At 46.4% G+C, this 12,575-nt stretch overlaps 1 protein-coding gene across 1 annotated transcript in view; it reads right to left on the bottom strand.

Moving 5' to 3' along the window:
- Positions 1-12,575, bottom strand: part of LOC137434617 (ribosomal protein S6 kinase alpha-5) — an 88,276-nt gene that overhangs the window by 1,647 nt on the left and 74,054 nt on the right. The window contains exons 23-25 of the mRNA XM_078774085.1: positions 10,096-10,166; positions 9,832-9,888; positions 2,094-2,327 (exon numbers count right to left, since the gene is read on the bottom strand). Of these exons, the coding sequence (XP_078630211.1) occupies positions 2,094-2,327; positions 9,832-9,888; positions 10,096-10,166 (362 nt within the window). The remainder of the gene's footprint in view (positions 1-2,093; positions 2,328-9,831; positions 9,889-10,095; positions 10,167-12,575) is intronic.

The following is a 12,575-nucleotide window of genomic DNA, read 5'->3' as shown; positions in this document are numbered from 1 at the left end:
CCGGGCGGGGGAAGGGAGACCCGTACATTCCCAACCCGTACATTCGCCCTCTCGACTCAAGCTCACTCGGACAAAAGCCTCGCACAAATTACACTGTGAAGGCCCAATGGTCATGTCTATGCCACAAATCACGGGCGCACTGAATTGAAAATATATAGAACGCTCATACTCCGTGAAAAGTGAAGCCGCCGTGTCGCCATCTTGGTCAGCACGACTCGACCAACTCGCTTCGCGGATCTCGTTTTGTGCGGGAAGAAACTGCTCCAATCGGTTACGGAAGGGTTGTGGAAAGACGTTTCACAGCTGTTTCAAAGACGTCTTTAATTCATATCGCACAAAATCGATACAAAACACGATCGCATAAAAGGTGAAGTGACGTGTGATGGGATGGAACATCACGTGATCGCTCTGAGCGAATCAGCGAGCTGCTCTGGAACCGGCTGAGATTAGTGGGTACTTCGCTGAAATGCGCTGAGGTAAATATGAATAAAAAATATGGATCGTCAAATATTTTGAGTTCGGCCATGTTGGTCCCACGCTCAATGGCCATGTCTATGTCAAATATCAAGCACGTAAGCCTCTCCGTTTAGGAGTCTATCGGTAACATTACACACACACACACACACACACACACACACACACACACACACACACACACACACACACACACACACACACACACACTGTGTTTTATATATATAGATGGAGCGACCCATCTCATGACTGGATTCGACTGGCTGCGATCGACCCTGCGAGCGTTCGCAGGTCGCCACGATTGATTGTCCGAGCAGTCGCAAGTCGCCACGATTGACCGTACGATTGCTCGCTGATCGCCACCACTATTCGCACGATTACCTACGATTGATCTTGCGATCGATCTTCTCCAATCGTTGGTGATCACACAACCACGCGTACCACCAATCATACGATGACCCCTAAGACCAATCGCCGTTTGCGATCGCAAATAAAGAGCATAATAAACATTGACGATTGGTCGTACATCGGCCAGAATGCCATCAATCGCACGATCCAGAAATCGTACGATCCGGTGTGACTGAGGCCTTACGCTCGTGGTTGGAGTGATTTGTGGGTCGAGGACGATTGCGTTGGATACGTCATGCGCTGAGGTGCTGGTTTCAAAACAGCCAGAGCTCAGAATGGCTGAGGAAGGAGAAAAAGGGCTGAGGTGATACGCGCCATCTTGGGTGCCTCCCTGCGCACAGCTTTGGGTCGCTGTGAACCCCCATTGGAATTTGACGCCCTCGTTTGGACATAGAGCTGAGTTCGGCCGAATTCATTTTCTTTACTTTATTATTCCCCCTTGTTCGTCGTGTGCGTCAGAGTGTGGCGCCGTCTCGTTTAGTTTTATGAGTTACCTCACGTTTTCCTTTGTTCATTATTAGTGTAAATAAATTTATTTGTATATTTTATTCTGTGTCTGTGGAATCGGATGGCTGTGTGTGTTTCCGATCAGATAAAGCCTTACCCACGAGCGCCAAAGACAATTCCGCCAGAGATTGGAGCCTACGCATCGGAGTGGAAGCTCGTTTTGGCCATCCGTTACCCTGAGGTGTTCACGACAGGGTCGACGCAACAATACCTTCTCAAGACACTGTGTGTGAAACACTCAAGACTCCTTTCGCGCGCAACACACCCTTAGCATCAGCATTTCCTTTCACACCACATTCATAATCATGACACCAATATAAACTAGAACGGCACTCAGTAGAGAGCATACCACCGCCAGGTGAACAGTTTACGTTTTGTATCCCAGTGTAGACCAGAAAATCATAATACAGAATCATATTTAATCAAAATCATCCGTCAACAACGTTTTGAAATATTCTGCTGTATATAGTTTTTGGCCCTATCTCTGAATGGTGAAGAATCATTTAAAAAATTATACTTGCCGGATCTGAATCCGGATCTTCACCAAAATCTAATCATTTCGTCCTTGTCACATACGCTACCCCTCTGCCAAATTTCGTCCGAATCCGTCCACAACTTTTTGAGATATTTTGTTCACAAACAAACAGACAGGGGTGAAAACATAACCTCCATACACCTTTGGTGGCAGAGGTAACAATACTCACTTCAATAACATTATGTCCATCAAATTGAAGTCCATCAAATAATTTCGTGAACAGGATGCCAAGTGCCCACACATCGACTGGGGGACCATCGTAGCCATGCTCTGTGATCTCTGGTGCCATATAGCCAGGTGTGCCCAAGTCATCGTGAAATTTTTGACGATGTATGAAATGTGTGGCCTTGTTGAAGTTGATGACCTTGACGATCCACTTGTAGCTGACAAGCACGTTTTGTAGCTGGAGAATAAACAGAAGTCAATATGTGAAAAAACAAGAAACCTTTGGTGATATATTACATTGAAGGAAAGATTTAAATCTAAATGTGAAAGAAAGGCAGGAAAAAAAATTCCAGAAAAAGAAAAGTTTAGAAAAAAACATCCTCTCTCAATTTCAGTCAGGAGTTTGCATAATATGGAGGCGTCTGAAGCGAGAGTAGAACGCGAGGTTCACAAACGATATACAAATGAGGAGTACAAAGTCGCAGGAAGTGAGACTTTGTTGAGATAAATGACAGGAATCGAAGGCCACAAGATGTGGAGGTGTGAAAGGAAAGAGCAACTCAGAAGAAGTTTTGCAATCTCGGTAAGGGACAATGTAGTCAGAGTAGTGATGGCAATGTACAAAAGAGCACGCACAGCTGTAAGGACGAAGGACGGGAACAGTGGTGAGTTTGAGGTGAAGGTGGGAGTGCATCAGGGGTCGGTACTAAGTCCACTACTATTTGTAGCTGTGATGGAGGTGCTGGCTCGGAACGTAAAGGAGGGTTTACCGTGGGAGTTGTTGTATGCAGATGATCTGGTGTTGTTTGCAGAAAGTATGGATGGACTGAAGGAGAAGATGAACAAGTGGAAGGAATGTATGGAGACAAAAGGTCTGAAGGTGAATGTCAGAAAAACGAAGGTGATGGCAAGTGGTAAAGCATGTGGTGAGGTGGAAAGAACTGGGAAGTGGGCGTGTGCTGTGTGCAGGAAGGGTGTCGGAGTGAATCCCATTCAATGTACAATGTGCGCTGAGTGGGTTCATCAAAAATGTAGTGGTTTCAGAGGGTCATTAACCAGTGTGGCAGCTACATTCAAGTGTAAGGTGTGCACAGAGGGAGCTGCAGATGGAGGAAATGTTGAGTTGCATCTTGGAGACGGCGTGAAGCTGGAAGGTGTGAAAACATTTTGTTACCTAGGAGACATGCTAAATGGAGAAGGTGGATCAGACTCGGCAACGGTTGCTAGAGTGAGATGTGCATGGAAGAAGTTTCGGGAACTGAGTGGCGTGCTGACGAGGAGGTGTGTGTCGTTGAAGCTGAAGGGAAAGGTGTATGCTGCATGTGTGAGAAGTGTTATGATTTATGGGACTGAGACATGGGTAATGAACGTGGAGCAGCAACAAAGGCTGGAAAGGGTGGAAATGCAAATGGTTCGGTGGATGTGTGGAGTATCGTTGAGAGAGAGGAAGACAAATGATGAATTGCGAAAGATGATGGGAATAGAGCCTGTGATGGATGCTGTGAAGAGAAAGTTTGAGATGGTTTGGTCATGTGTTGAGGAAGGATAAAAGTGACTGGTTGAGAAGAGTGATGGAAATGAATGTAGAAGGAAGTAGAGGACAGGGAAGACCGAGAAAGACTTGGCTAAAGATGGTGGAGGAAGAAATGCGGGCAAGGGGGTTAACAAGGGGAGATGCAGAAAGTAGGGCAAAATGGAGAAGATTGTCATGGGGACCGCAAGGCTAACCCCCGCTCTTGCAGGGAAAATGGCCTTAAAATGCCTGTTGTTGTTGTTGTTGTTGGTAAGGGACAATATTATATCAAGAGAAAACGGCGATGTGAAGCAGGGAATTAAGGAATAGTGTTCTGTGTGGATAGAGATGAGGGATGGAAGAGTAGTTAGTCACATATAATCAGGCTCCTGGTGTGACGGAAGAGTAAGATTGAAAGGTTCATGAAGAATTCAAAATGTATTGTGGTAAGGGAAGAGTGCTGATTGTGGGTGATATTAATTTGCCAGGGAAAGACTGGGCTCAGAAAAAGGGAAAGGGTAGAGGAGGAATTTCATGGTCTTCTCCAGGATTTTTTTTTTTTTTTTTGTATACAAGATGAAAGAGCGAACTCGTGAAAAGGCTCGTGAAAGAGCGAACATTAATCACACAGAAAGACAAACCGACACAAAAACATACAACATTGGGAGCGGTAGACAAGATAGGGAGAGAGGGGGAAGGACACAAACACAACATTTGAGAGCAGGGACCGAGAGACATTGAGACATCGAGAGATCTGAGAGAGGGCGAGGGCTTTGGGGGGGGGGGGGCATGGGAAGGGGGAGGTGGGAGAGGTATAAAACATATGGACACGGCCAGGACTTCCAGGAAAGAAGTTGGAATTTCAAACAAGGTGGATCTGGGGTGAATTAGCGGGGGTAGAAAAGATCAAGGTTTTGGATGGGGGAAGATAAGAGATGGTGGTGAACAGCTGTTTTAAAGACCTGGAGGGAGGAGTGGGATTGAAGGGAGTGAGGGAGTTTGTTCCAGAGGCGGGAGAAAAGAGGAATGAAAGAGTGAAGGTGAGCAGAGAGCCGAGATTTCGGCAGTTTAACCATCAGAGGGTTGCTGGCAGATCTTGCGCGACCTGTAGGAATATTTGGGGGACAGAGCACAGAGAGAGCTGGGGGTGCAAGGCCGGAGAGGAGTCGGTAGAAGATAGAAAGACCACCTACCTGCCTGCGGTGAGTGAGTGAAAGGCCCTCAGAGATAGCTTCATCGCGGGAGATTCCAATAATTCTGAAAGCTTTGGTTTCAACAGCGTGAAGCCGAGCTAGGTGTGAGGCAGGAGCACCGGCCCATAGGGGAGAACAGTATTCCATTGAGCTGCAGATGAAAGCCTTGTATGTGGTGAGGAGCTCAGGTGTGCCGAGGAAGGACTTCGCACGACGGAGGATGCCCAGTCGGCGACTGGCTTTGGAGGCCAGCTTGGAAATGTGGTTTTCCCAAGAAAGATCATGGCAGATAGTGAGACCCAAAAGCTTGAGCGACAGAACTTCTTGGAGAGGATTGTTCAGAAAGTAGATGGGAGGGTTGTCCAGTCGATCTTTTCGGAGAGACATAGTAAGAGTGTGAGATTGTCAGGATTGAATGACATGTTCCACTTGTTTGACCAGTCTGTGATTTTGTCCAAGTCTTCAGAGAGTGAGGAGGCTGCAGACTGCCGATCTGAGGGAAGATGAATGGAGCGGCAGAGAGTGGAGTCATCAGCAAAGAGATAGAGAGGATTTTCAAGAGAGTCAGAGAGATCATTGATGAAGACCAGAAAAAGCACAGGGCCCAGAACACTGCCTTGGGGAACTCCAGCCTGAACAGGAAGAGGAGATGAGAGAACCCCATTCAGGGCCACACGTTGACGATGACTAGAGAGGAAGTCAGCCAGCCATGCGTGGAGATTTCCATGGATACCAAAGGAGGAGAGTTTGGTGAGCAGAGCGGGGTGCCAGACCGTATCGAAGGCATGTGATATGTCGAGGGAGACAGCTCTAATTTCCTGTTTGGCATTGAGGACCTCCATCCATTGTTGAGACAGCAGAAGCAGCATGTCCAGAGTAGAGTGATCTGGTCTGAAACCAAATTGATGCTCAGAGATCAAGCCATTGGAGAAGAGGAAAGATTTCATATCCGAAGCAATGATGGATTCCATGACTTTGCTGATAATTGGGAGAAGGCTGATTGGTCTGTAGTTGCTAGGATCTGTTTTTGCACCTTTTTTGTTCAAAGCGGTGATGTTGGCTGATTTCCAAGCAGATGGCAGTTGACCTTGAGCAAAAGAGAGGGTGAAGAGAACAGAGAGAGGGTGAGATAGAGCGGCAGAGCAGGATTTTAGGACCCGTGGGCTGATGCCGTCGGGTCCAGTTGCAGAATCAGAGTCGAGGGTTGACAGAAACTTTTCCACCTTGTCAGGAGGAAAGGACACGGAGTCCAGGAGCAGCTGGGTACGACTGGGTATGGTGGGTACAGAGAGGGATGGGTTTGGGACACAAGATTTAGAGGCAAATACAGAGTTGAGGCATTCAGCTTTTTCACGTGCGGAGTCAGCTGTGTAGCCGTTTGAGGTAAGGGAGGGGATGGAGCGGGAACAAACACCAGAAACGGATTTGACCAGACGCCATCAGGATTTGGAAGAGGGAGACAGATAAGAAAGTTCGGTCTTGAGAACGGAGAGATATTGTTTCCTGGCTCTCCTGAGGGTGACACACACTTGTTTCGGGCTTTGTGAAAGGAAATGAGATTTCCTTATTTCTTTTCTTTTCAATGCAGTTTGTCGATAATCCCATGAGGCACGGAGTGTTAGACCTCTTATGAGGTAATAATCTGAATAAGGTGGAGAAGGTTAAGGTAGAATAGTAGTCGGTTTGACGTTCCTATGTACTCAATACCCAACCTAGAAATGTTCTATCCTCTGAAGTTTTTTTTGTTGATTTGTACTCATATGGGGTACTAGAACAAATTCAGTTTGATTGCCCTTACGATATCCTTGGGCAATTTTTGTAATTTGCATAAATCAAAGAGGCGTCCAAAAATACCTGTGTCGCAGAGGTAAATTTTTCAAAATTGTCATGGAGACTTCAAATTAGGCTCAAATGAAGGGGAATTTTACACGGATTCATATTCTAGCCAACTCTGACATTAATTTATGCAAATTTCTTCCTAATGGAAATACCCTACCCCCAAAGTCAGCACACAAGTTGGCGCATTAGTAAGAGTGGTATGTAATGAAAAGTGTGTAATCTGGTGAAAAGTGTGTATCTGGTGTGGAATGAAAAGTGTCAATTCCACATTCTAATTTTTAATTCAGTCTTTCTCTGCGGCAGTAGAGTTTGAGATGGCTGATTCAGCTGTTGATGATGGGAAGTGCCCTGTCCCAACCTGCAGCAGGTCTGGACCACTGCAAACATTCAAGCTACGAGGAGTCAAGAAAGTGATTCAGTGTGCAACAGAGCGGGATGACGATGAGACCAGTCATAGAATGCAGGCTATTTTGGATTCTCAAGGCGAGCAAGCATCAGTAGTGCTTCATAAAAAGTGTTATTGTTCATACCTCGAAGGACCATGGCAGAAAGGTTGCTAAGAGAAACAAGGACGACAGCGAGGAACCACCAGTGGTCAAAATTAGAAGTTTGCAAGTGAAAAATTTTGCTTTTAAAACGCAATGCTTGTTTTGTGTTGAAGTTTGTAAACCTGTCGATCTGAAACATCCTGAGAGGTGGGACAAGGTAGTACATTGTGAAAGAAAGGGTGTCGCAAATGCTCCACCTTCAACGGTGTGCATGATTTAGCTGAAGCTGAGCCACAGTATCATCTTCGCTGCTATGATGAGTTCAGGAAAATCCCTGTGTATGCTGGCCAGACCTCGATGATTGATGATGAAGCTATGAAATTGCTTGTTGATGAGATGTATGCTAATCGAAAGCTATGTACTTGGACATCCATTGAACTAAAACTAAATGATAAGTATGTGAGCTATGGTGGTCAGTCGACGCGTAAGCAAATGTTTATCATGCTGGTTACGCATTTGGGTGATGATGCTGTGGTTCTTCGTATAGAGGGTTGTGCATCCATTGTTGGATTCAGAGAGCTTGTAGGAAACTTGTAAGATTGTCAAAGTGGATATTATGGATGAGGAGAAAGAGGATGCTTTGGTAAGAAAGATCACAACCGAGGTACGTGGAATTCCATTCAACAATAACAACTTTGATCTTGGTGATTTCACCCATGCCAAAACAAAGCAACAGGCAAGTGCTTAGGTTTGTCTCATAGCTCATCTCAAAAGGTGACATCACAAAAGCGTCACTGAGCCTGTCACAATCCATACAATAACACATTACCACCAATGAACGAAATGTTCAGCATTGGATGTATTATGTATCTGCAGCATATGGGGGTCTGACAGGTATCTTCAATGAGAGGTCCTGGGTGAAAGCCATGCGGTCCTTTCGGGGCGTATCAGTGGGGCTCTTGAAGCGGTTTCTATCATCAGGGCCAAAGTCCTTTGAGCAGATAGAGAAGTATCTGGACACTGCTCGCCTCCATCCTACTGGGTGGACAACTTCCTTCTCCCCACACTCCTTGTCCACCAGTTTGAGCGTGCAGAGAGAGAGGTTGACTTCTACCTAAAGCAGCTGAACATGGAGCGCAGGCTGAAGTACTTCCACCTCGCTGGTCATGTACAGTACGCCCACTATCTCACCCAGTACCTGCTGGAGATGCGTGCACTCCCTGCTGAGGCCAAGACGGGCCTTGTGTCCAGTGCTTTTGTCTGTCGGCACCATGAAGGATACTGGAACGCTGTCTCAGGTGACCAGTTTGGCGAGCAGACTGCCATCAAAATCGGCAAGGGAGCTCTCAAAGGCATGACTCTGTCTGCTGAGCTTGTTTGTGAGTGGATTGACCCCTTTTCCATCACCATGCAAGTGTCTGACCGCATGGACTACATCCACTCTGCTGATCCACCAGATCAGTCTGCGCAGAAACAGCACAAGGAGGAGTTGAAGCACTGGCGTGTCATTGATGTGGAGGTGGAGAAGTACATTCACCCCTTGGAAGATCAACGCCCTCATCTGCACAATCCCGTCACTGGCCAAATTGCCCCTGCTGAAGTGAATGTGACCGATTCGATTGTGATTGGAGAAAAGATGGAGAGCAGGTACAGCGCCAGTCTCCCTGATGGGTTTTACGACCCTATCAGTAGCCCCATCAAGACGATGGACGTTCTCAAGAAGCAGGTCAAGGGCAGCAAGGTCAGGCAATTCATCGACCTTGATAACATCTTTCTCTGGCTCTTGATAATTGGTCAGCGGCGGCAGATGGAGCTTGGGCCTCTGTTCACCTACGAGCTGTGTGCAGTGCCTTCATCGCTCATCAACGAGCATGGTTGTCTCCGCAAAGGCAACATTGACCTGTACTCCCAAAATTATCGGAATATGTGTTGGCCATCTTGAAAGATGAACAAATTATCCACGTTATGACGAAAATAATGCGATTTGTCCTCTGCGAGTCCAAAATGGGACTGTGTCATAACTTGTCCTTTGATCTTCACCTTGAACCGAAAAATAACATCGGAAATGGATTCTACACCTCCCAAAACCCCTTAAAAGAGGTATTATACATCATGCTAGGACAAACTGTTCCAAAGTTAAATTTGCAATATGGCCACCAGAGGCCGTCTCGGATTTATGGAATTTACCAGATTGCCCAAAGATGAAGTTTGGGCAACCAAGCTGAATTTGCTGTAGGAACCCATGGGAGTATAAATCCATCAAAAAACTTGATAGGAAAGAACATTTCTAGGTTCATGAAATGTCAAACCGACAACAGCATTTATGGACAAGAGACCATAACATAGTGTGTGTAAGTGGCTTCTGGGACCACCGTGAATAAATATCAAAATTAAACACAAATTCCAACAGTGGGTGGCTGTCTTTGTCATAGACTACAAGCGAGCTGGAATGGGTATTTCTTTTTGATTTCTTACTTTCTATTTATATTTGAAGTTTAAATCATTATATAATGAACACAAAAAAGGGTCCATATGTGACAGATCGTGCCCTCTTTCCCTCCATTGTAGGTTTCACCCAACAATATGAATTTTGTTCTTTCCTGACCCCTCCACTTCCCACTCCCATTCCTTCCTTTGCTGCACCAAAAATGTTTTTCATTTCTGTGTTACGCAGAACGTATCACGGTCTGCACTGGTGCAGTTGGTTACCTTTATATCCCTGTGCACAATGCTCTGGGCGTGCAAGTACTCAAAAGCATCAGCCATCTGGGGGAGGGGGGGGGGGGGAGGGGGGAGGAGATGAAATATTCAAGCAAGGACACAGATTGTGGTTGTTGAGATTTTACAATTTTGAGTTCAATTATTTCTGTCATATTTCAAATCACGACATATACATCACAATGAGGGTGGAATGAGGAATGAAATGGGTATTTTACCAACTTCTGCTCCAACTGGTAACCAAATTCTGCTCACCTGTTTCATGGGAAACCACAACTTTATTTCTGTAAATTTCCTCAGAAAATGAATTTGGGAAGCGAGTGAACCTGTACACAGCAGACAGAAACATGCAAGGGCAAGGCAATGAGATTTAAAAAAAATGTGTGTACAGAATCGAGGCTCGTGTGGAGCGAGCACATTAAACATGAAAACATGTACAGACACACAAAACATACAATGAAGGGAGCGGGAGACAAGAGGGGGAGAAACAGGGAAGCACACAAGCGCAATAACAGCAGAGAACTGGGACGGCGGTAGATCTGTGGAAGGGAGAGGACTGGGGGAGGAGGGAGTGGGTAGGCGGGTGGGGGGGGGGCTACACTGCATAACGCAAATGAACACTACTAGGAATTACAGGAAATAGGTTAAAGATTCAAAGAGTCAGATTTGGAGTGTTTTATCGGGGGTAGAAAAGATCAAGGCTTTGGATGGGGTAAGATAAGAGATGGTGGTGAACAGCTGTTTTGAAGACCTGGAGGGATAAGTGGGATTGAATAGAGTGTGGGAGTTTGTTCCAGAGGTGAGAGAAAAGAGGAATGAAAGAGTGAAGGTGAGCAGAGAGTCTTGATTTGGTAGTTTCACCAAAAGAGGGTTTTTTTTTGTTGTTTTTTTTGTATACAAGATCGAGGCTCGTGAAAGAGCGAACATTAATCACACAGAAAGACAAACAGACACATAAAACAAATAACATCGGGAGCGGTAGACAAGATGGGGAGAGAGGGGGAAGGACACAAACACAACATTTGAGAGCAGGGACCGAGAGACATGGAGACATCGAGAGAACTGTGGGGGGGAGGCATGGGAAGGGGGAGGGGTGGGAGAGGTATAAAACATATGGACACTGCCAGGACTTCCAGGAAAGAAGTTAGAATTTCAAACAAGGTGGATCTGGGGTGAATTAGTGGGGGTAGAAAAGATCAAGGTTTTGGATGGGGGAAGATAAGAGATGGTGGTGAACAGCTGTTTTAAAGACCTGGAGGGAGGAGTGTGATTGAAGTGAGTGTGGGAGTTTGTTCCAGAGGCGGGAGAAAAGAGGAATGAAGGAGTGAAGGTGAGCAGAGAGCCGAGATTTCGGCAGTTTAACCATCAGAGGGTGGCTGGCAGATCTTGTGCGACCTGTAGGAATATTTGGGGGACAGAGCACAGAGAGAGCTGGGGGAGCAAGGCCGGAGAGGAGTCGGTAGAAGACAGAAAGACCACCTACCTGCCTGCGGTGAGTGAGTGAAAGGCCCTCAGAGATAGCTTCATCGCGGGAGATTCCAATGATTCTGAAAGCTTTGGATTCAACAGCGTGAAGCCGAGCCAGGTGTGAGGCAGGAGCACCAGCCCATAGGGGAGAACAGTATTCCATTGAGCTGCAGATGAAAGCCTTGTATGTGGTAAGGAGCTCAGGTGTGCCTAGGAAGGACTTCGCACGACGGAGGATGCCCAGTCGGCGACTGGCTTTGGAGGCCAGCTTGGAAATGTGGTTTTCCCAAGAAAGATCATGGCAGATAGTGAGACCCAAAAGCTTGAGCGACAGAACTTCTTGGAGAGGATTGTTGAGAAAGTAGATGGGAGGGTTGCCCAGTCGATCTTTTCGGAGAGACATAGTAAGAGTGTGAGATTTGTCAGGATTGAAAGACATGTTCCACTTATTTGACCAGTCTGTGATTTTGTCCAGGTCTTCAGAGAGTGAGGAGGCTGCAGACTGCCGATCTGAGGGAAGAGGTATGGAGCGGCAGAGAGTGGAGTCATCAGCAAAGAGATAGAGAGGATTTTCCAGAGAGTCGGAGAGATCATTGATAAAGACCAGAAAAAGCACAGGGCCCAGCACACTGCCTTGGGGAACTCCAGCCTGAACAGGAAGGGGATATGAGCCAGTTAGAAATCCATTCAGGGCCACACGTTGAATTCGACCAGAGAGGAAGTCCGCAAGCCATGCATGGAGATTTCCATGGATACCATAGGAGGAGAGTTTGGTGAGCAGAGCTCGGTGCCAGACCGTATCGAAGGCACGTGATATGTCAAGGGAGACAGCTCTGATTTCCTGTTTGGCATTGAGGACCTCCATCCATTGTTGAGACAGCAGAAGCAGCATGTCCAGAGTAGAGTGACCTGGTCTGAAACCAAATTTATGATCAGAGATCAAGCCATTGGAGAAGAGAAAAGATTTCATATCCGAAGCAATGATGGATTCCATGACTTTGCTGATAATTGGGAGCAGGCTGATTGGTCTGTAGTTGCAAGGATCTGTTTTTGCACCTTTTTTGTGTAAAGCGGTAATGTTTGCTGATTTCCAGGATGCTGGCAGATGACCTTGAGCAAAAGATAGGGTGAAAAGAACAGAGAGAGGGTGAGATAGAGCGGCAGAGCAGGATTTTAGGACCCGTGGGCTGATGCCGTGTGGTCCAGTTGCAGAATCAGAGTCGAGGTTTGACAAAAACTCCTCCACCTTGTCAGGAGAGAAGGACACA

This window comes from Myxine glutinosa, chromosome 1, assembly GCF_964187855.1.
Source record: "Myxine glutinosa chromosome 1, kmMyxGlut1.1, whole genome shotgun sequence".
NCBI classification, from domain to species: Eukaryota; Metazoa; Chordata; class Myxini; order Myxiniformes; family Myxinidae; genus Myxine; species Myxine glutinosa.
Note: the sequence above shows the minus strand (reverse complement) of the source record. Positions and strands in the feature narration are given on the sequence as shown.